The sequence below is a fragment of the Schistocerca piceifrons genome, chromosome 2 (genome assembly GCF_021461385.2).
Source record: "Schistocerca piceifrons isolate TAMUIC-IGC-003096 chromosome 2, iqSchPice1.1, whole genome shotgun sequence".
NCBI lineage: Eukaryota > Metazoa > Arthropoda > Insecta > Orthoptera > Acrididae > Schistocerca > Schistocerca piceifrons.
In genome coordinates this window covers 639,768,019-639,791,848 of record NC_060139.1, presented here as the reverse complement: position 1 = coordinate 639,791,848, position 23,830 = coordinate 639,768,019, and the positions used below count along the sequence as shown (strand labels likewise).

At 38.7% G+C, this 23,830-nt stretch overlaps 1 protein-coding gene across 1 annotated transcript in view; it reads left to right on the top strand.

Annotated features, from left to right (window-relative positions):
• LOC124776916 (phenoloxidase 1-like) overlaps window positions 1-23,830 on the top strand; it is a 270,095-nt gene that overhangs the window by 205,373 nt on the left and 40,892 nt on the right. Inside the window, exon 13 of the mRNA XM_047252128.1 lies at window positions 6,506-6,694. Coding sequence (XP_047108084.1) covers window positions 6,506-6,694 — 189 coding nt within the window. The remainder of the gene's footprint in view (window positions 1-6,505; window positions 6,695-23,830) is intronic.

Genomic DNA, 23,830 nt, shown 5'->3' with positions numbered 1-23,830 from the left:
GGCAATGATGCTGGAAGAGAGAGGCAATGCTAGTGATAGAGAAAGAGAGAATAGAGAATGTTGATGGGAGAGAGAAAGTGGCAGTGAAAGGAAAAGAGAGATGGTTGAAGACAGTAGTAGTGGGAGTGAAAGAGAGATGAGACATTGAACTGTGTGAGAGACAGTTACAGTAAAAGAGAAGGAGAGATGGATGGAGACAGAAGCAGTGGGAATAAAAGAGAGAGAACACAGTGGAAATGAAAATTACAGATGAGGAGCCCAGACACAGGCTTGGGGAGTTTGGTCCCTCCCATACGAGTTAACTTTAAAATCTAGGTATAGGAGAGGGTGTATTTTCGACCAAAATTTCAAACACATTTGCATAGGGAAAAAATAAGTCAGGTACCCACCTCCCTCAGCATTTCTGAACCGCTGATGTTTGGTGGAGTGGTGGAGACAGCATCAGCGGGAAAGAAAGGCAAAAGGATACAGTGTAAGTGAGAGAGACAGGAGACAGTAGTAGAGGGATGTACTGTAAATAATTGGGAGGAAAGGGAGACAAGAGGGACAGACAGTGTCAGTGAAAGGGAGATGTTGAGTATGAAGTCTTAACTGCAAAGAGTAACTGGGTGAAAGGAGTTAGAATTTTCTGTGTTAAAAAATACGCAGATAAGTTCACATGCCAGAATGTTTGGTGAGGGAGACAGAATGAGGACTCAGCTGTTTCCCCACTTTTCTATTAAAGCCTTTTAAATAGGAACATATTTGCCTTTTCTGTGCTCTGACAGAAGTAGTTTTCCATTGATGTTATTTGTCTAAGATACTTGTTAGGTGGCAGGCAATGTTTGGAATTCACCAACAGATGCCTTTAGATCACAGCAAGTGCAGTGTGGAGCTTCCAACACCACATGGCCTGCTAAAGAGCAGCCTCTGAATTTGCAATGGCAAGTCATCAAAGAAGAAGCAAGACAAAAAATAATGTGTAAAACCTTTTCTAAAATGTCCTCAGTTTGATTCAGTGTGAATTTAAGGTCTGCTCATACAAATTTATGGAACAAAATTTGTAATAATATGTCATAAAAGTTAATTGTCATCTATAACAGCAGGAAATTATTTCAAAGAGGTATAAATAGAAGAATAATTATTAATATATCTAAAAAGAAAGATGATGAAACTTACCAAACAAAAGCGCTGGCAGGTCGATAGACACACAAACAAACACAAACATACACACAAAATTCTAGCTTTCGCAACCAATGGTTGCCTCGTCAGGAAAGAGGGAAGGAGAAGGAAAGACAAAAGGATATGGGTTTTAAGGGAGAGGGTAAGGAGTCATTCCAATCCCGGGAGCGGAAAGACTTACCTTAGGGGGAAAAAAGGACAGGTATACACTCGCACACACACACATATCCATCCACACATACACAGACAAAAGCAGACATTTGTAAAGGCAAAGAGTTTGCTGCCCAAACTCTTTGCCTTTACAAATGTCTGCTTGTGTCTGTGTATGTGTGGATGGATATGTGTGTGTGTGCGAGTGTATACCTGTCCTTTTTTCCCCCCTAAGGTAAGTCTTTCCGCTCCCGGGATTGGAATGACTCCTTACCCTCTCCCTTAAAACCCATATCCTTTTGTCTTTCCTTCTCCTTCCCTCTTTCCTGACGAGGCAACCATTGGTTGCGAAAGCTAGAATTTTGTGTGTATGTTTGTGTTTGTTTGTGTGTCTATCGACCTGCCAGCGCTTTTGTTTGGTAAGTTTCATCATCTTTCTTTTTAGATATATTTTTCCCACGTGGAATATTTCCCTCTATTATATTCATATCTAGAATAATTATTAAGTAATATATAGTAAAAATAATCAAACATCAACAGATTTTCACAGTTTTGCAAACCTGGATCCTCTCATGTTGTGACTGTTTGTGTAATAAGAACCTGTAGTGAGAAGTTCAAGTTGGAAACTAAGGAAGAAGAAGCAATTTAATAAGAAGAATAAAACATTATTTTCATGTTAACTCTCACACTGGCTCAAGAAATATTCAAGAATACTTTATTTATGACTTGGTTTCTCTAGATCCAAGTGAACAGTGTGGAAAAGTGTCAATGAATGCAGACATTGTTGTTACATATGTGAAGACTGGCATACAGTGAGCAAGGATAGGCAGTGGCATAAAATAAAAGTAACTAAAGACTTCATGATTTACAGTGGATATGATGTACATTGTCTTTCCTCATGGACTTCACAATATGTAATCATGACTGACTACACAGAAATTGGTTAAACACCTAATGTCTCTTATTATACAATGTAACTGAATGGTTTGTGTGGTGAACTCAAGTAAAATGACTGACATCAGCACAGAAAAATGCCCTTGCATCCTATTTAGATAATAAAGGATCACACTGGGCAAGATGGTTTCACCTCAAACAAGCTGCTTTAATTTTATTTTAAAAATGTTTCCTTTAAACATTTTTATGGTATTTGGTAGTCTGTTGTAAAAAATCTTCCAGCAGAAAATGGATTATGATCAGTTGCTTTTTTATTTCTGAATTTTATGTGGTAATCCTCTTTCTTCCTTGTATTATAACTATGGATATCACTATTTATTATACTGTGCTCCATATTTTCTTTTACAAACAGTATAGTCCTTAGAACGTATAATGAATACACTGTTAGTATATTATACTTAATGAAGTATTCTCTACAGGATTGACGTTTACTAATATTCGCTATTATCCTAATTGCTCTCTTCTGGGCCCTAAAAGCCCTATCCATATATACCGTTGGTGCCCCACCCCAAATCTCAATACCGTATTGTAGGTGGGAGTGTATAATACCAAAATAGATTTGTCTTAAGACTGATGATGCTATTATGCTAGAAAGGCGTTTTAGCAGGTAGGTATTACAGAAGATTTTTTTACACATGTAGCTGATGGGCTCCTTCCATGTAAGATGTTCATCAACTATAATACCCAGGAATTTATGTTTATCAATTGTTTCAATTGGTACCTCTGGCTCAGTATCCACTTGTCTTGATTTGCAATTTAGCATAAACTCCATTAGAATTGTCTTTTCCTTGTTTAATGCCAATTTATTTTTAGTCATGTATTCTGTGATGAGGCTAGTGTTCTTCATATTATTTTGCACTGCTAGCTGTTTTGTAGGGCCCCAGCTTAAGAAGGAGGTGTCGTCAGCATAATTCACAAGGTCTGTAGTTTTTGGAATTATTATATCATTGATGTACACAATGAACAGAAAAGGCCCAATAATACTTCCCTATGGGACTCCACAGTTAAGAATTTTATAAGATGATTTTACTGTTTGTATGAATCCCCCGGTTTTATGATACAACTTAACACATTGTCTCCTGTCAGCAAGGTATGATCTTAATAAATCTAATGCCACTCCTCTGACCCCATAAATTTCTAACTTATGTAGAAGTATGGAGTGATTTACAGTATCAAAGGCCTTAGATAGGTCTAGAAACGTGCCAATAACTTTGTTTCCATCATCAAGTTTATTCAATACTGCTTGAATAAATATGGCTATGGCTGTTATTGTAGACTTGCCCTTCCTGAAACCGTGTTGAGAACTTTTTAATATATTGTACTTAGAGAAAAATGATTCCATTTGATCAAGAAATAGCCTTTCCAACAACTTACTAAGTTCTGATGTCAATGAAATAGGTCTATAATTTTGTACATCAGTAGTTTTTCCCTTTTTATGCACTGGTCTTATTTCAGTGACTTTTAACAAATCAGGAAATGACCCCTGTCTGAAAGAGCTGTTTATTACATGTTGCAGTGGCTTTATTAATTCACTACTACATTCTTTCAGAAATTTGGCTGAGATGTCATCCCAGCCACTGGATGTATTTGCTTTTAGGTTGGAAATGGTTCTCAGGATTTCCTGTTCTGTAACACACCTCAGGAAGAATGAATTACTGACATTACTGGGATTTAGCACCTGTGGTGGGTTGATCACATCCTCCTTACTCATCTTACTACATTGATCTATGAATCTCTCGCAAACTTCTTTTGGGTCTCTAACCAATTTTTCATTGTCCCTTATTATTATATTGTTACACAATGCTTTGTCATTCCCTCCACTTTCCTTCTTTACTATATTCCACACTGTTTTGCTAACATTACAGGACTGACTCATCTGTTCTGCTTACTTCTGAGCCTTTAATGTCTTAAGTGCTTCCCTATAGGTTTTTCTACAGGCTTTGTATTTAGACTGAAAGTAATGCAGTTTGGTGTCTTTAAAAAGAATATATAGACCATTCATGTCATTCTTTAATTTCATCACATTAGGGGGAGTTTAAGATTCCTAGAACTGTCAGTTTTCTTTAGTATTTTGACCCTTGGGCATACTTGATTTAGACAATGGGTTAATGTTGTATAAAATATTTCCCACTTTTCACTAATGTCTTCTGTTGCATATAGGCCTACCTGATACCAGTTTATGTGTGCCAGTTTTTCCTTTAATGCATGATAGTCAAGCTTTCTTTTATAAGTAAATTGTTCCTTTTGAGATACTATTTCTTTGTCAGTGTGAAGCTCTAGGACTAATGCACTATGATCTGAAATGTGGTTCTCAACAGTTCCAACTTTATAGTCCTCCTTACTTAAGTTTGTAATAACATGATCAATACCTGTCTGAAAGTCAACTGTAATTCTTGTTGGTGTTGAATTCACGAGGTTGTAATTATAGGACTGTAATAATCAGTTTATCTAAGGTAACTTACACTATTAGTTAAGGAGTCAATGTTCACATCCCCTACTATTATAGTCTGTTTTTTATGAGGTGAAAGTTTCTCAATAAGTTCCTCTAAATGGCAAAAGAATTCTTCCATGTTACTGTTAGGGGATCTATACAGGCTAGCTATTATTAAACTGCTATATCTGAGCTTTATTCTTATGGCAGCTATTTCAAAGACCATCTCACATGCAAGTTTATCTATCCAATCAATTTTTTCGCACTGGACATTATTTTTGACATAAATACCAGCACCACCACCTTAGGAAGACTGAACATGCAAATAGAGGACTAAATGCAGAGTTGCCAAAACTAGAAGATAATGATTTTCAAGGATTTTAAATGTCAGTTAAGTCTTATAAACAAAGATTTTTTTTAGTTTGCCTTGGTAGTCTGATAATAAAAATGTTAAAAAATGTTATTTAAAAAACTGCCTAAATATTAGGTTGTCTTATAGTCTGTAGCAACTTATAGTCCATAAAATATGGTATGTATATATGAAGGTAAGTCAATTATTATCTGCAAAGTAGTTATAAAATTTTATTGTAATCAAATAGGAAACTTACAAGAACATAATTTTTCGACATAGTCTCCTTGTGTTTCAACGCACTAGGTCCATTGGTGTACAAGCTTCCATATGCCCTCATAAAAGAAGGTTCTTGGTTGAGCTGTGAGCCAGGAATACACTGCTTCTTTCAGTGTTTTGTCAGAGGCAAATCAACGGCCCCTTAATGCTTGTTTGAGTGGACCAAACAAGTGATAGTCAAAAGGGGCAAGATCGGGAGTATATGGATGATGATCAAGTACCTCAAATTTGAATATCACCTTGGACTGCTGTTGTTAGCCCAAGTAATAACGTTCAAAACATCACATGTCAGTTGTGAAGGTCACTCAAGTGGAACACGGGCTTTTTTGATTACATAGTGCTGTATCCACCATTAGCAAGGTTTACAGAATCTGTGGAGTAATAGCTCATTTTTGTTGGTTGAGTCATCTGCAGATTTACTTTGCCTGTCGTATACCTTTCCACAATACACATACACAACTGTTCCTTTGAAAACAGTAGTTGCTTCGAGTTGTAGGTTCACTGTTTTGGCCACACACGTCACAGCCATTATAGTGGTGATACTTTAATCTTCCTCAAGCCCAGCAACTGCCTTTCTGCCCTCATGATCACTGCATCTGCATCTACATAATACTCTGCAAGCCACCTAGCGGTGTGTGGTGAAGGGTACTTTCGGTACACTAGCTGATCCCTCCAACCTTGTTCCACTCGCTGCGTGGGATTATTTCCTGTTCATAATAACACATTAGTACTTGCAGCCTTTGCCTTCAAAAGCTTAATGTAATATTGCAATTAATGTCTTGACACTGTTTAGCAATTCATCACACAATGAAAATAACATTGTTAACATTTTTTTCTTTTTGTTTTCTTTATATGAGCTCATGTAATTAATTTCCAAAAATAACTACTGAATTTCAACTGTGAATGCCGAATTTTTTCCTCTTAGGTGCTTCATAAATGCTCTGCACTTTGAATATAGTTTTGGATGAAATGTACTGGTACTTATATCAAGTATGCTTAGAATGCATTACAGATGAAGATGTTACAAGTAAGAATGAAACTGAAACATAGACATGTTTGCAATGGAGTGGCCAGTTACACAATGCTCTTTCGTATCTTTACAGAATTTGTACACTAATTTCAAGTTACTTTAATTATGTGAGACTTCTTTTTTTTTTTTTTTTTTTTTTTTTTTTTTTCAGTTGGACTTTCCGGGTGTTACAATCTCTTCTGTGGATGTTGTGTCCAAAGGGGCACCAAGAAATGAATTTGCTACATTTTGGCAAAAGAGTGACATTGATCTGTACAGAGGTCTTGACTTCACACCTCGAGGATCAGTATTTGCCCGTGTCACTCATTTGCAGCATGCTCCATTTAAATATATCATAGAGGTGGGTTATTATGTTTAGATCTGTTTTTTATGTATTAAATGGTTCAAATGGCTCTGAGCACTATTTGACTTAACGTCTGTGGTCATCAGTCCCCTAGAACTTAGAACTACTTAAACCTAACTAACCTAAGGACATCACACACATCCATGCCCAAGGCAGGATTCGAACCTGCAACCGCAGCAGTCGCGCAGTTCCAGACTGAAGCGCCTATAACCGCTCAGCCACCGTGGGCGGCTTTTATGTATTATAATTTCAAAAATATTAGTTGCTTGTTGCAATTAAAAGCATGAATGTGCTTTTGCACAGTTGTTAGTTAGATGATAATTTTGTTGTAGGGAGATTTATTTTCTTTAAGTTTTTTTAGTTACCTATTTAGGTGGTGTTGCAATTAAAAGCATGAATGTGCTTTTGCACAGTTGTTAGTTAGATGATAATTTTGTTGTAGGGAGATTTATTTTCTTTAAGTTTTTTTAGTTACCTATTTAGGTGGTGTTCTCTTCAGTCCTTATCACAAGCTAAAATGTATTATAAGGTTAAAGGCATTTTGGGGCCTTATGGCTAAAATAATTCATTAAAACAATAAGTGCTTGACCACTATTAAATACTGTTTTGTGCATGATCAGTTTCAAGATTTTATGTTACAGCTTTAAACTAGTGTTTAAAATGAAGAAGTGCAGCTGAATGTGCTTTTTCTTACCAAATGTAGTGGCATATCAAACTTCTTTACTTTGTTGTCTTGAGCACAAGATCTTAAGATTGTTCACAACAACTTAAAACCTGTCTGCATTCGCATTGACATATAGCTCTTTGCCACCTGTCATCCATTGTGGCATGGTGGTTATAGTCACTGGCTGACACTGTCCAGGTCACCAGTTGAATTCCCAACTCTTGCAAGTATCAATAAAAGTGTCTGATCCATGGAAGGTTGTGGGACTTAGAATATTGTAATTTGCTAGAACCTTGCTTGTATGTATAAATAGGAGCACTCTCTGTTGAGGCAGGCTGTTTGGCTCCATCTGTACAGTAGTGTGTGCTCAGTAAACATGCTTTCTGTGTGAAGTGTTGATTATTATCAGAGACCCTTCTCTAATAACTGGTACTTAATTTTGTAGTCCATCTGATATACCTTAGTGAATATGTTTGGTATCTGGAACGTAGAGATCACCTTGGCTCCAAAAAGGCTGAACAAATGCTTGTTAGACTGGCCGGTTTGTTCACTGTTCAATCTCGTAAGTTATGCTTTTTGAGGTCTAGCTTAGCTGGAGTATGAAATATACACAATCATATTGGGAATGTGCAAGTATTATGGTATGGCACAAGATATGAAAACTTATTAAGAGTCAGCAGCAGTGAAGTTTCATGAACATGTAGAATCTCCTCTCAGATGGATTAATATATATGAATAGGTATATTCATAATAAAAATATAACAGTATGTCTGGCATGAAATATGGTTTGACAGCCATGATGTAACACAACATGATGCAACACAACATGACACCTCACAAGGAAGATTGTAATGTTGGCCATTAAACATCCCCCTTGAGGGTGACATAGCACAGTCCATAAAATGTTCTGGGAAATACACACATTGCCCCGATCATGTAGTATGTCCTTGAAAATGTCTACAGCAAAGCTAGTTGAAGCCATGGTATATCCTTTGGCGGTACTTACTGGAAAACATGAGCAGGTTTGACACAGTTGATAGAGATGGTAGAGTGATTGCCATTTTCTATGATGTCCAGAGTGTGAGCTTTTCATTGTGGGACTCTTGTGTGGACCTATGTTCAATGGTTAAAATGAGGGTTTCACCCCATCTTTACAGATGTTTCTAGGTCATAATGTATGTAGCTGGGAGGCCTTCTACATTGTGAAGCTTGACAAGGGTGGATCAGTGAAATCTGTTACCCCAACTGATGAATGAAATCACAATAGTTGTGGTCAGAAAGCTGGAAGGACTGTGTGTCTACAAACTCTCCTGGAAGCTGCAGTGCCTTGCCATAAATTGATGAGGAATCCAAGTCTGGCGTTTAAGTACTCCTTAGACCAAGTGAAATCACTGGTGGAGCTATGATCTGATTTGTTTCATGATACATGTGTATGGCCTTTCAAAAACTGTGGCAGTGTTCTATCGTACCATCAGTCAATGGATGGTAGACTGGGGTATTGTGGTGAACAGTGCTGCAAAATTGGTTGAGCTGAGCAAACAGGTCTGATTCAAAATGGTGTTCATAATCTGTGGTGATGTGTAGTGGACAATCAAATTGAGAAATCCAGCTTGAAATCAAATGAGAAGAGAAGGTTTTTGCAGAGATGTTATCAACTGGCAGTTCTTCCAGGCAGAAAATGTAGTGATCAGTCGTAATTAGAACATAACACTGACCATTTGATGGAGGAAATGGTCCTATGACATCGATTTGAACTTGGGCAGAATGCGTAAGTGAAGTTCCCCACTGGCATGTACACTTTGCTCCATTTACACTTGGCACATATAAAAGTCCAATCTTTCCAGTCTTTTGAATTCTAGGCCAAACAAATCACTGCAAGTCTAGGTGAAATGTTAGTCTGATGCCAGTATGACAGAACTTATGCAAACTGCCAAAGGTACAGCTTTGGAATGTAGTAGGCAAGCATGGAGAAGGTTTCCTAGTTGAGATGTGACAGTAAAATTTAATGTCTGCACCAGGAATAATGACTAATCATAATTCCCAGCTTGATGTATCTGTGGGGAGGTTCTGCAGTTCTTGGTCAGTCTCTTGTGCCTTGGCAAGTTGAGTGAAATTGATGGCGCTTTAGATGCTGTTGACACAAGAAAGACTATCAGTTAGTATCTTGCCAATTCCTGAAATCTACATCTACACCTATACCTTGAAAAACCAACCATGAGGTGCATGGCAGAGGGTGCATCCCTTTGTACCAGTTATTAGGATTTCTTCCTATTCCATTCGTATATGGAGTGCGAGAAGAATGATCGTTTGAATTGCTCTGTGTGTCTGCAGTAATTATTCTAATCTTATCTTCATGATCCCTATGTGAGTGATATGTAGGGGGTTGTAGTATATTCCTAGAGTAATCATTTATAGCTGGTTCTTGAAACTTTGTTAATGCACTTTCCCACAATAGTTTACATCTATCTTCAAGAGTCTTCCAGTTCAGTTCCTTCAGTATCTCTGTGATACTCTCCCATGGACTGAATAAACATATGACCATTTATGCTACCCTTCTCTGTATACATTCAACATCCCCTGTAAGGCCTATCTGGTACGGGTTCCAAACACTTGAGTAATATTCTAGAACCAGTTGCATGAATGATTTGTAGATTAATTGCACATCCCTAGTATTCTACCAAGAAACCTAAGTCTACCACCTGCTTTACCCATGACTGAACCTGTGTGATCTTCCCATCTCATATCCCTACAAAGTGTTACACTGAGGTATTTGTATGAGTTGGCTGATTCCAACAGTGACTCATAGATATTATAATCATAAGATAGTATGTTTTTTGTGTGTTATGAACCGCAAAATTGTACATCTCTGAATATTTAAAGCAGGTTTCCAATCTCTGAACCACTTTGAAATCTTATCAAGTTCTGACTGAATACTTATGTAGCTTCTTTCAGATAGTACTTCATTATAGATGACTGCATCATCTGAAAAAACCTGATTTCAATATTAATGTTGTCTGCAAGGTAATTAATATGCAACACAAACAGCAAGGGTGCCAAAACACTTCCCTGGGGCACACCCAAAATTAGTTTTACATCTTACAAGGACTGTCCAACCAAGATAACATATTGCATCCTCCAAATCCAAAAGTCCTTAATCCAGTCACAAATTTAACTTGATACTCCATATGATTGTGCTTTTGACAATAAGTGTAGGTATGGTGCTGAGTCAAATGCTTTTTGGAAATCAAGTAAAACAGCATCTAACTGATTGCCTTGATCCAAAGCTTTCAGTATGTCAAGTGGGAAAAGTGCGAGTTGGGTTTCATGTGCTCGAAGTGTTTGAAATACCTGCTGGCCAGCTTTAAGGGGGTCATTCTGTTCGAGATACCTCATTATGTTTGACCTCAGAATAAGCTGAGATTCTACAACAAAGTGATGTCAAGGATATTGGGCAGTAGGTTTGTGAGTAACTTCTACTACCCTTATTGTAGGCAGGTGTGACCTATGCCTTTTTCCAAGAACTTGGCACAGTTTTTTGTTTCAGGGATCTATGATAGATTATTGTTACAAGAGAGGCTAACTCAGCCAAAAATTCGTTATGAAATCTGACAGGGATTCCATCAGGGCCTGGAGCTTTGTTCAATTTTAATGATTTCAGCTGTTTCTCAACACTATTGACACAAATAGTTATTTCATTTGTCTCTTCAGTGGTACAAGGATTAAATTGGAGTTATTATCTGGGTTTCCCTTTGAAAAGGAACTTTTGAAAGTGGAGTTAAGCATTTGAGCTTTTGCTTTGGTGCCCTCAGTTTCATTTCTTGTCTCATTCATTAGGGACTGGACACTAACTTTGGTGCCACTAACAGCTTTTACATTACACCAGAATTTCTTTGGGTTGTGTGAAAGATAACTTGACAATATCCTGCTGTGGTAGTCATTGAAGGCATCACACATTGCTCTCTTGACAGGCAAACACTTTTCATTCAGCATGTCTCCATCTATAGCCCCACTGTTTGTTTTACACATATTACACTGGAATCTCTTATTCTTTACACGTTTATTTACAATGACTGTATACCGTGGATGTTCCTGCCCATTGTGAATTTTTCTAGTGGGTACATATCTATCCAGTGCATTGTCAACCATTCTTTTAAACTTGAGCCAGAGCTCCTCTACATGCTCTTGCCCTGTACTGGAAGTTTCAAGTTCCTCGTTGAGATATGACACAACTAATTTTTTATTTAGTTTACTGGACAATATATCTTTCTGCTTGTTTTAGTTTTTCTTTAGTACTTTGATAATCATTTTTGCTACAACTGTGTCATGGTCACCGATACCAGTTTTGATATGGACATCCTCAAAGAGGATCCAATATACTTCCATCATGAGTGGGGTTCCTATCTGTTCTAGATAGTTTTCAGAAAAGGCATTTAGGGAAGTTCCACAGGATGTCTTATCACATCCATCTTTAACAAAACTATAATTTTCCCAATTAATTGTTGGATGATTTTAGCCTCCACTGATGATTAAGTATGACTGTGGAACTTATGTACAAGTGAACTGAGGTTTCCTCTGAAGTTTTTGGTTACATCAGGAGATGAGTCTGGTGGGTGATAGAAGGATCCAATTATCGTTTAATGCCCACCTCTGATACTGAGTCTTGTCCAAATAATCTCACATGCAGTTGCAATTTCTACCTTGGAGGATTTGAGTTTCATGTTTACTGCAACAAGTGTCTTGATCACACAATTTTTTTACACTTCCCTTTTACCAGTTTTGGCTGCTGCCATCTTCAGATCATAAAATATGCTGATGTAGTCTCAACATCAAACTAAACATGTAGGTACGTAGTAAGTAAAATTTGTGTGATCAAGACGGACCTGTAAAATAAAGTGTCAAAAATATGATCACAGATTCATTTTCAGACTTTATGTCTTCAACTGATATGCAACAAATACATCAACACCATTTCTCATTTGCCTATTCTTTTGATGTTGTGTTGTTGTGGTCTTCAGTCCTGAGACTGGTTTGATGCAGCTCTCCATGCTACCCTATCCTGTGCAAGTTTCTTCGTCTCCCAGTACCTACTGCAACCTACATCCTTCTGAATCTGCTTAGTGTATTCATCTCTTGGTTTCCCTCTATGATTTTTACCCTCCACTCTGCCCTCCAATGCTAAATTTGTGATCCCTTGATGCCTCAGAACATGTCCTACCAACCGTCCCTTCTTCTCGTCAAGTTGTGCCACAAACTCCTCTTCTCCCCAATTCTATTCAATACCTCCTCATTAGTTATGTGATCTACCCATCTAATCTTCAGCATTCTTCTGTAGCACCACATTTCGAAAGATTCTATTCTCTTCCTGTCCAAACTATTTATCGTCCATGTTTCACTTCCATACATGGCTACACTCCATACAAATACTTTCAGAAATGACTTCCTGACACTTAAATCTATACTCGATGTTCACAAATGTCTCTTCTTCAGAAATGCTTCCTTGCCATTGCCAGTCTACATTTTATATCCTCTCTACTTCGACCATCATCAGTTACTTTGCTCCCAAATAGCAAAACTCCTTTACTACTTGAAGTGTCTCATTTCCTAATCTAATTCCCTCAGCATCACCTGACTTAATTTGACTACACTCCATTATCCTCGTTTTGCTTTTGTTGATGTTGATCTTATATCTTCCTTTCAAGACAATGTCCATTCTATTCAACTGCTCTTCCAAGTCCTTTGCTGTCTCTGACAGAATTACAATGTCATCGGCGAACCTCAAAGTTTTTATTTCTTCTCCATGGATTTTAATACCGACTCTGAATTTTTCTTTTGTTTCCTTTACTGCTTGCTCAATATACAGATTGAATAACATGGGGGAGAGGCTACAACCCTGTCTCACTCCCTTCCCAACCACTGCTTCCCTTTCATGTCCCTCGACTCTTATAACTGCCATCTGGTTTCTATACAAATTGTAATTAGCCTTTTGCTCCCTGTATTTTACCCCTGCCACCTTTAGAATTTGGAAGAGAGTGTTCTAATCAACATCGTCAAAAGCTTTCTCTACGTCCACAAATGCTAGAAACGTAGGTTTGCCTTTCCTTAATCTTTCTTCTAAGATAAGTCGTAAGGTCAGTATTGCCTCACGTGTTCCAATATTTCTACGGAATCCAATCTGATCTTCCCCAAGGTCCACTTCTACCAGTTTTTCCATTCGTCTGTACAGAATTCACATTAGTACTTTGCAGCTGTGACTTATTAAACTGATAGTTCGGTAATTTTCACATCTGTCAACACCTGCTTTCTTTGGGATTGGAATTGTTATATTCTTCTTGAAGTCTGAGGGTACTTCGCCTGTCTCATACATCTTCCTCACCAAATGGTAGAGTTTTGTCAGGACTCTCTCCCAAGGCCGTCAGTAGTTCTAATGGAATGTTTTCTACTCCCGGGGCCTTGTTTCGGCTCAGGTCTTTCAATGCTCTGTCAAACTCTTCACGCAGTATCGCATCTCCCATTTCATCTTCATCTACATTCTCTTCCATTTCTATAATATTGTCCTCAAGTACATCACCCTTGTCTAGACCCTCTATATACTCCTTCCATCTTTCTGTTTTCCCTTCTTTGGTTAGAACTGGGTTTCCATCTGAGCTCTTGATATTCATACAAGTGGTTCTCTTTTCTCCAAATGTATCTTTAATTTTCCTGTAGGCAGTGTCTATCTTACCCCTAGTGAGATAAGCCTCTACATCCTTACATTTGTCCTCTAGCCATTCCTGCTTAGCCATTTTGCACTTCCTGTCGATCTCATTTTTGAGACGTTTGTATTCCTTTTTGCCTGCTTCATTTACTACATTTTTATATTTTCTCCTTTCATCAACTAAATTCTATATTTCTTCTGTTACCCAAGGATTTCTACTAGCCCTCGTCTTTTTACCTACTTGATCCTCTGCTACCTTCTCTACTTCATCCCTCAGAGCTACCCATTCTTCTTCTACTGTACTTCTTTCCCCCACTGCTGTCAATTGTTCCCTTATGCTCTCCCTGAAACTCTGTACAACCTCTGGTTTAGTCAGCTTATCCAGGTCCCATCTCCTTAAATTCCCACCTTTTTGCAGTTTCTTCAGTTTTAATCTGCAGTTCATAGCGAATAGATTGTAGTCAGAGTCCACATCTGCCCCTGGAAATGTCTTACAATTTAAAACCTAGTTCCTAAATCTCTGTCTTACCATTATATAACCTATCTGATACCTTTTAGTATCTCCGGGATTCTTTCATGTATACAACCTTCTTTTATGATTCTTGAACCAAGTGTTAGCTATGATTAAGTTATGCTCTGTGCAAAATTCTAACAGACGACTTCCTCTTTCATTTCTTAGCCCCAATCCATATTCACCTACTATGTTTCCTTCTCTCCCTTTTCCTACTGACGAATTCCAGTCACCCATGACTATTAAATTTTCGTCTCCCTTCACTATCTGAATAATTTCTTTTATCTCATCATACATTTCATCAATTTCTTTATCATCTGCAGAGCTAGTTGGCATATAATCTTGTACTACTGTAGTAGGCATGGGCTTCATGTCTATCTTGGCCACAATAATGCGTTCACTACGTTGTTTGTAGTAGCTTACCCGCACACCTATTTTTTTATTTATTATTATACCTACTCCTGCATTACCTCTATTTGATTTTGTATTTATAACCCTGTATTCACCTGACCAAAAGTCTTGTTCCTCCTGCCGCCGAACTTCACTAATTCCCACTATATCTATCTTTAACCTATCCATTTCCCTTTTTAAATTTTCTAACCTACCTGCTCGATTAAGGGATCTGACATTCCACTCTCCGATCCGTAGAACGCCAGTTTTCTTTCTCCTGATAACACCGTCCTCTTGAGTAGTCCCCGCCCGGAGATCCAAATGGGGGACTATTTTACCTACGGAATATTTTACCCAAGAGGACGCCATCATAATTTAACCATACAGTAAAGCTGCATGCCCTCGGGAAAAATTACGGCTTTAGTTTCCCCTTGCTTTCAGCCGTTCGCAGTACCAGCACAGCAAGGCTGTTTTGGCTAATGTTACAAGGCCAGATCAGTCAATCATCCAGACTGTTGCCCCTGCAACTACTGAGAAGGCTGCTGCCCCTCTTCAGGAACCACACATTTGTCTGGCCTCTCAACAGGTACCCCTCCATTGTGGTTGCACCTATGGTACGGCCATCTGTATCGCTGAGGCACGCAAGCCTCCCCACCAACGGCAAGGTCCATGGTTCATGGGGGTGGATTCTTTCGATATACACTTGAAATTTTCCCCTAAAATTTCACTGCTATCAATTTCAGGTAGACGTCTGGCATTTGTGCTAAACTGAGTGATGAATACCAGCTGCTTAAGTTGGAGAGGCAAGCAATAGTTATTGTTTTGCTGGATGCATAAGTGAGTGATTTATGAGCTGTGAAAACAGCAAACTCTCTAGCTTTCAGTTTTTGGCAAAAGTACCTGATAGCCTTGTAGAGAGTGAGAAGTTCTCTGTCGTATGCTGCCCACTTTGGCTGTAGTAGAGACAGCTTGTGTGAGTAAAAATCCTGTGGCTGCCATGTGCCATCATGGAGTTGCTGTAATGCTGCATTGATAGCTATTTGGCTCACATCCACAACTAGTGAATGGGGTGCATCAAATTAAGAGTGAGCAAAGGGTGCTGTGTCCACTATTCTTCACTTTGTCATGCTGAAGACACAGCTCATGGCAGCTGTCCACTGAACTGGTGAGTTGCCTTTGATTTTCAGAGCAGTGAGTGCTACAGTCAGCAGAATTTGTAGCTAGGCCAAGTGTTTTAAATGTCAATGGTACAAGTTGAGCATGCCAAGGAAGCAATGAATTCTCTATCAGTATTTTGTAAAATGGCTTCCACTTTTTCAGGTAATGGTAGTGAGCCCATAGATGAAGTCTGGTGCCCTAGGAAGTCGAGTTGTGACTGACCAAATATGCACTTAGCTGTGTTCAGAGTCATGCTATACTGTTCTAATTGCCTGAATTCTTCAGTTGAGTGGTGTTTGTGGTGATCCACAAAGGACAAAAAGACAAGAATGTTATCCAAGTATGTAAAACAGAAAGGATGACTGAATCAATGAATCTTTGTCATGGTTGCACAACATTCTGCAGGCCAAATATCATGAAAAGTCTCTCAGTTAACTCAAATGGGCTGATGATGTCTGTCTTTAGTATATCTTCTTCCACCACTGGGATCTGAGTGAATGTTTTAGTACAGTTGAGAACATTGAGTAAGGTTGCACCACATACAGCATAATTATAATCCCATGTCAAAGGCATTGGATAGCGATATTGCACTGTGCACATTGAGTGCACTATAGTCTCCTGGACTCCATGCACCATACTTCTTTGGCACAAAACGCAAAGGAGACGACTGTGGGCTATTGGATAAATGAATAATACCCTCTTTCAGCATGGCATTAAATTATGCCTTCACAGGAGCAAAGCAGTTGGGAGATAAACATCTGATTCTACGCAATACAGGCGATGCATCAGTGGTTCTAATATTATGTATTTTATGTACTATATTGTGACATATGTCTTTACACGCCTCAGGCGGCCATGTCAAGGCTGGAAATTGTTGCTATAATTCCACATACTCACCCCTGGCTGCTTGCACAGTCTTGGCAATGTACACTGCTGTGCTATGTCTGAAACCTAAAGCTGTCAGGCCAGTGATGCTGTCAATGATTCGCTCATTCCCCATGTCTGGTAGCAGGTGGTAGTGTGCTGGGAAATCATCTCCAATGATGGGTTGTGTGATTATGAAACCCCATGCAAGGAAATGACACAGCTCCATGTCTAATTCCATTCACTGTGTACCTTATGTCAGCACAGTCAGCACAGAAGAGTTGTTCACTGCAGACAAGCAGAACATGGTTAGAGGTCAATTGCCATGTAGTAGGATTCATGGAAATATACATAAATCTGGTCCAGTTTCCGCTAAATACTTCCAGCCTGACTTTTAATCACTTATAAAAAGATGCTGTGATTGTGCACAGCAATTGGATGATGCATCTGCGTGCTGCTACATGAAGCTTTCACTGCACTGATATGGGTGGGGATCATCACATCCATTATCTTGTCACCCAAGTCAGCGACTGCATTCAGGGGCATCTGAGAGTTTGTGGAGCTATTATTATCATTACTTGTGCAGGTAGCTGAGTGCTCCATAATGCATGTAACAAGTTGTTGGCTACAATGCAGCTGTCGACCATGCTCCTAAAGCCCCTTAGATACTGCACTGGCTTCTGATTGCTGATATCTTCCTGAGTCAAAAATTGCCTGATGTGCTATCCTTGAGATGTCAACATACTATGGATCAATTTTGTCCTCAGTTTCTCATAGGAGTTTGTTGTATGTGGTGTGGTTATTCCATCTTCAATCTCTACAACATACTGATGGTCTAGCTCACTCACCATTATCACAAACTTCATGGAATCTGTTGTTGACTCCTGCATAATGAAAACCAGCTTCTGTTATGCAAACTGAATCATAGGCTTGTGTGTCCAGAAAGGTGGTAATCATGTGCAAATCTGGATACTTATGGTTTTGTCACATCCAGCGTATCAGCTATGGTAAAAATCTTGAGTTCCTCCTGTGCTGCAGTGCAGGTTAGATCACATTGGGGTCACCATCTTCTGGGCTGGCTACATTATCTACTGTCTGACCTTATAAGTTGCATGTGTTGAGGTCATAGTACAAAATATAAACACTTATACATAGAACAAACCAGCTTTATTGCATGTACAGAAAACAAACTTATTAAGTATGAAAGCTTTCACGACCGGATGACATATCTTCTGGTAAACCTTCCGGGATGTAAGGTCGTGGTCCATGAAACTCACCGGAGGAGTAACACCCCTCTGAAGATGTCCAGCGCAGCTCTGGACGAAACATTAGGAGCTGAAGAGTTTCATGGACCACAACCTTACATCCCGGAAGGTTTACCAGAAGATAAAACTTATTAAGACTCAGCAGTTTTAGAGGAGTTTTACAAACATGTAGTATCTTCTCTTGAAATACAAAAACAGTGGTAATTTAGTGCTTAAACAAGTAACTAAGTAACTCAGGAATATATATCTGGAAAACAACAGATAACAAGTCTAAGAATAAGCATATGCCAAGTAGAAATGAAACAGCACATCTGGCACCAGGTGCAAAAATGTTTTAAGAGCTGTATTCTAAATAAACACACACACACACACACACACACACACACCACACGCCACACGCCAGTGCACACACTGGATACTTATGGTTTTGTCACATCCAGTGTATCAGCTATGGTACAAAGCTTGAGTTCCTCCTGTGCTGCAGTGCAGGTTAGAATGTCCTGCAATTGTTTGGGGATTCAGTAAGTTCTTATCCTATGTATATGGTTGACCATTCAGTTTTGTAACCAATCAGCATCTGTAACAGGGGGAATGTACTGCTTGTATTTGGGTTTGTGCCTGTGAAGACAACAGCTTTTAGCAATTGAGATTACAGTCCTCCATGTGCAATGTCATTGTGTGCCAACACACACACACACACACACACACACACACACACACACACACACACCCCTCATGCCAGTGCACACACACACGTGTGTGTGTGTGTGTGTGTGTGTGTGTGTGTGTGTGTGTGTGTGTTGGCACACAATGACACTGCACATGGAGGACTGTAATCTCAATTGCTAAAAGCTGTTGTCTTCACAGGCACAAACCCAAATACAAGCAGTACATTCCTCCTGTTACTTGCATTATAAAGATACCTGTGGGTATGGAAGTATTGTGAGTCAGTTGCAATCAGTAATCTATTAGTGTTTTTGGAGATGCTGCCAAGGATCCAATAAAATGGCTAAAGGCACTCAACTATGTTGCTAAATGCAGTAGGTGGATTGACATGATGTTCCTTGTGAGTATCTACTTTTAATTGCTTGGTACACTCCAGCACTCTTTTGAAAACTATGAGGAAAAGCTCAAAAATTACAACAGTAAGGAAACATTTGAAGATAGCCAGAAGTGGGACTGTATAGCCAAAGAGTAACTGAAGAATAAATCCCAGTGACTGGTAGTGATGACAGAGTCATATATGTACGTGCTTTTGATACTCTGTCACCAAGTGAACCTGAATATGATGGATTTCACCAAGTGAACCTGAATATGATGGAAGCTAACAATACTTCACTCCTTGGAGCAACTATTTAATAGAAACAGAGTCAATGATGGTCTAGAAGAAGTAAGAGCCATTATAGATTTTCCAGCCCTTTGCCAAATTTCTGTTATAAGAGTCTTCCTTAGAATGTGCTCCTACTACAAATGCTTTGTAAACATTTTCAGTTGCAAGGGCTAGCCACTGCAAGAACTGCTACACAGAGACACCAAACTCTCTTGGTATGAGAAGCAAGAAAGATCTTGCTTATTTCTTGAAGAAGTGCTGACATCTTCACCAGGCCTGGCACCTTTCTTATGGTAATGCCAGATGGAACCGCACTGTGCTGCAAGTGGTTATGGGATAGGTATGGTTCTAATACAAACGCAGAAAGTGCTGAAGAGTGACTGCTTATGCCTCCAGACCACTCTCCAAGTTCAAGAAGAAATACTCTGTGATTGAAAGAGAATGTCCTGCAATTGTTTGGGGAATCAGTAAGTTCTTATCGTATGTATATGGTTGACCATTCAGTTTTGTAACCAATCAGCATTCTTTATGTTGTCTGACATACCTGAAGTGCTGTCTGACATGACTGAAGAACTGATCAAGATGACTGGAAAGATGGACATTGAAGCTTCAAGAATACATCATCACAGTTATATACAAAATTGATGCAAACACAAGGATACTGACTGATTTTCATGGAATCCATTGCAGGAACATAACAGCACTGATGATACTCCATTCTTTGCAGTTAATCAAAGGAAAACTTCAACTTTACTGAAGACCATAAATGCCTTAGAGACAGAGAAAGCTATCATATGGATAATTTAGATTAATAGATGGAAGATAGTGTGTAAGTAATTGTGACCTAATAGAATGGAAATGGTTGCTCATTTGCTCAGCTTACTGACAGCCAATCAAACTCAAATATTTTTGTAACACAATTAAGACATCAGAGATAGGGGTAGATCATTTATGGAAGTAGAATCAGATGACCTGTCTGTCAGCCACTACATAAACCACTATAGGGAGTGACAGTGCTTCATTTACTCCCAGTGCTTCCAGCAACAATTCCTCCTGCAGTGGCTCCATGTTACTGGATTAGAACTGACCTATTGGTGAGGTTTCCTGATTGACAAGTTGCACAAATTATTAATAGTGTGCACTGATTGTTTCACCCACTACACTGTCACCAAGGCTACAAGAACTACTGAAATTCTGGAAATTTCCTGGTTTCTTCTCAAAGATATAATTTGGAATTCTGGAGCAGCACATACAACGATTTCTGGTTATGGAAAAGAGGCAGGCAGGGAATATGTCAGAAGTAATTTCACAGTAGAATGTTGCCTATGGAAAGACTGCTGCACACCAACCAGAGATGACTGACAGCACAGAACATTTTACAAATTTATTGGCAGATATGCTCTAAATCAGGCGTAGCCAAACAGTGCTCTGTGAGCATGAGTGCTCTGGCCACACTCCTGCCTAGTGCTCCAATCACAGTGGTGATTTGAATTGAGATCTGAGGAGGAAGAAGAGCAAGAAGGCTGCAGCCAGACACCACTAGAGAAAATCTATCACCTTGTCAGACACCTAGCTGTTTGCTGACAATAGTACTTGAATTAAATTAGATTTACATTCTTCATTATGTATACTTGTACAGAAAAAAGTGGAGAAGCTGCAACATTCAGTGTTGAATGGGAATTGCATTACATTTTGTATTGTTTGAAGGCCACACAAAGAGCTTAATGTATCATCACAACATTGTGATCGGGGGAAACACTTATTGGAACTTTGTCACAACACCAGCCACAAGTACAATAGGAGCCACTTTTCTTCTGATGAACAACAGCGAATGCTGGCTGAGCTAAAGGCAGCCATTAGGGGAAAAAACTGAGTCAAGGTTAAGTAGGGTGGTGCCAAAATTTTATGTGGTCGACATCAGCGATTATTTGAATTCATTTGGCAACCGACAGATTCAAGCTATTTGTCTGTAGAAAAATCAGCCAAATTTGCCCTTAGAATCATTACAAATATTGGGAGAGATAAATCAGTAAGTTGACATAATTTACATATTTTTATTCAATAATTTATTAGGTGGTTAACAAAAAATGTCATAATTACTAAAAAATGTGCTGTAAGTATAGTATGTGGTGCTCACCCATGATCATCTTGTAGATATCTGTTTAAGGAGTTGAACATTCTGACTACTGCTTCACAGGATATTTATTCCCTACTGAAGTTTGTTGTAAATAATCCTTTGAAGATCAAAAGGAACAATGATGTACATAATTACAATACCAGAAGACAAAATGTCATTCTTTATGACACATTAAGGTTTTTTTTAGCACAAAAAGGTGTGCACAATGGTGCAACAAAAGTTTTTTATTACTTATCCAGTGATATAAAATGTCTGACAGACAGCAAAGTAAAATTTGAAAACAAATTGAAGAAGTTTATCCTTGAGAACTCCTTCTATTCTGCAAAAGAATCTATATTGCTGTAACGTATAAAAGTTGGTAGGTAGGTATTACTACCTCACATTTGTATATTAAAAACAGAAACTTATAAATGTTCAACATGACTTGGATAAAAAGTATGGCAGCACTGCCATAACATGAAGGATGTGCATCACATGGCATGCCCACTGTCGGTATCTGATAACAGAAGATCAGTTGAAGTAGTGCAGTGAGTAATGGCAGCCATGTTTGAGTCAGTTGCTGTATGTATTGTCTGAAAGTGTGGAAGGCCAGTTCGAGCACCCTAATAGTATGTTTAGCAAACACAAGCAACCTGTGTGGATCAACAGTGAAGTGGTATGTGGCCAGAGTGCACAACAATGTTTCCTTCTGGCACTGGATCCCAACGTACATTATAACAGTACACATTGCCACATGGCAAACCCCATGCAGGAGCTCCTGTATACACGGGGGTGCGAGATATTGGAACACCACTGTTTTCACCTGATATGAGCCCGTGCTATGCGACCTGTTTACCAAAGTGAATATACCTCTTCACGGCATGTGCTACAACACAAGAGAAGACATTGTCCATGCGATAGGATGGTCCTTGAGAGACATTGACAGAGATAGATGCACTGACAGTGTATGCTGCCTTCCATCTCTTGGGGGAGGGAGGGAGCTAATACAGGAAATGTCTGTCAGTAACATCTAGTATGAATTATAACCATGTTGTCACTACTTTTTATCTGACCCTTGTATTTAGAAAATAATTTGCAATATGAATGTAAAATGACTCATTTCACATCATTACAATTTATAGTGCAAATACTCCATGTAATATGAAACTAATGAACTAACTAACAGCTTCAAGTTCATGACAGGGAAATTTCCAGGAAGTTCAGGCAGTCATTTGTGAATGAAACATGTACTGCTATGTTTCAGTAATTGAAACATTTCACCCTGAGTTCTCATTCAGATTTCAACATGCTATACAACTGCAAACTGATTTCGATTTATATGTTAGACTATTCTTGCTTTTGGCTGCTGATGTACGTCATTACTTTCAAATCAACCTGCTAGACATACATTGTAGCGCCCACCTCAATGACCTGTTTGCCTAGCACCAGGATTTACAAGACTTTTATGAGATTTTACCCCAAGAGCAGTATATTTGACTGCACAGACAAGCTGCTAAAGTTATTTCAACATTTGAGTCAACACATGCATGCAGATTTACTGTTTTTCTGTTATGAAAGTGTTGAAGTCCCACAAACATTTTGGTTTAACTGATTTTAGTCTGGGTGATTTCATATGTTTGACAGTATCAAAAGTAATAGTTCCAGATTATTACCTCTTCTAAAATCTAAGTGTGTTGAAGTTTATAAACCTAATATTTTAATGTCAAACAATGGAAAATCCAGACTGGAATGGAATTCCAGAAATGGAAAGGATAGATTACTACTACGAGAGTACAGGGCACTACACACTGAAGTTTGAATAGCTTGGCTCGTGCCCCCATGTGTTGTGGCATGAAAATATAGAGGGTGAAAAGTATTTAAACCAACAAACTCTGAGAGGTTGTAGGGGACATCAAAACCAATATTTTTCCCTACTGTCATTTTTTCCTATGAGGAGTATTTAAACTGGTAGAGGAAGATTTCTCTGGTGGCAAATTAATTAAACCAACAACACAATTTGAGGAACCTGTCTTGCAGCATATGGAGCGGGATCCTTCAGTCAGCACTGGTGGAATTTGCACATAACATGGGGACAAATTATATGAATGAAAGAACAGTCCTTCAAGAGCAGTTGTTATGTC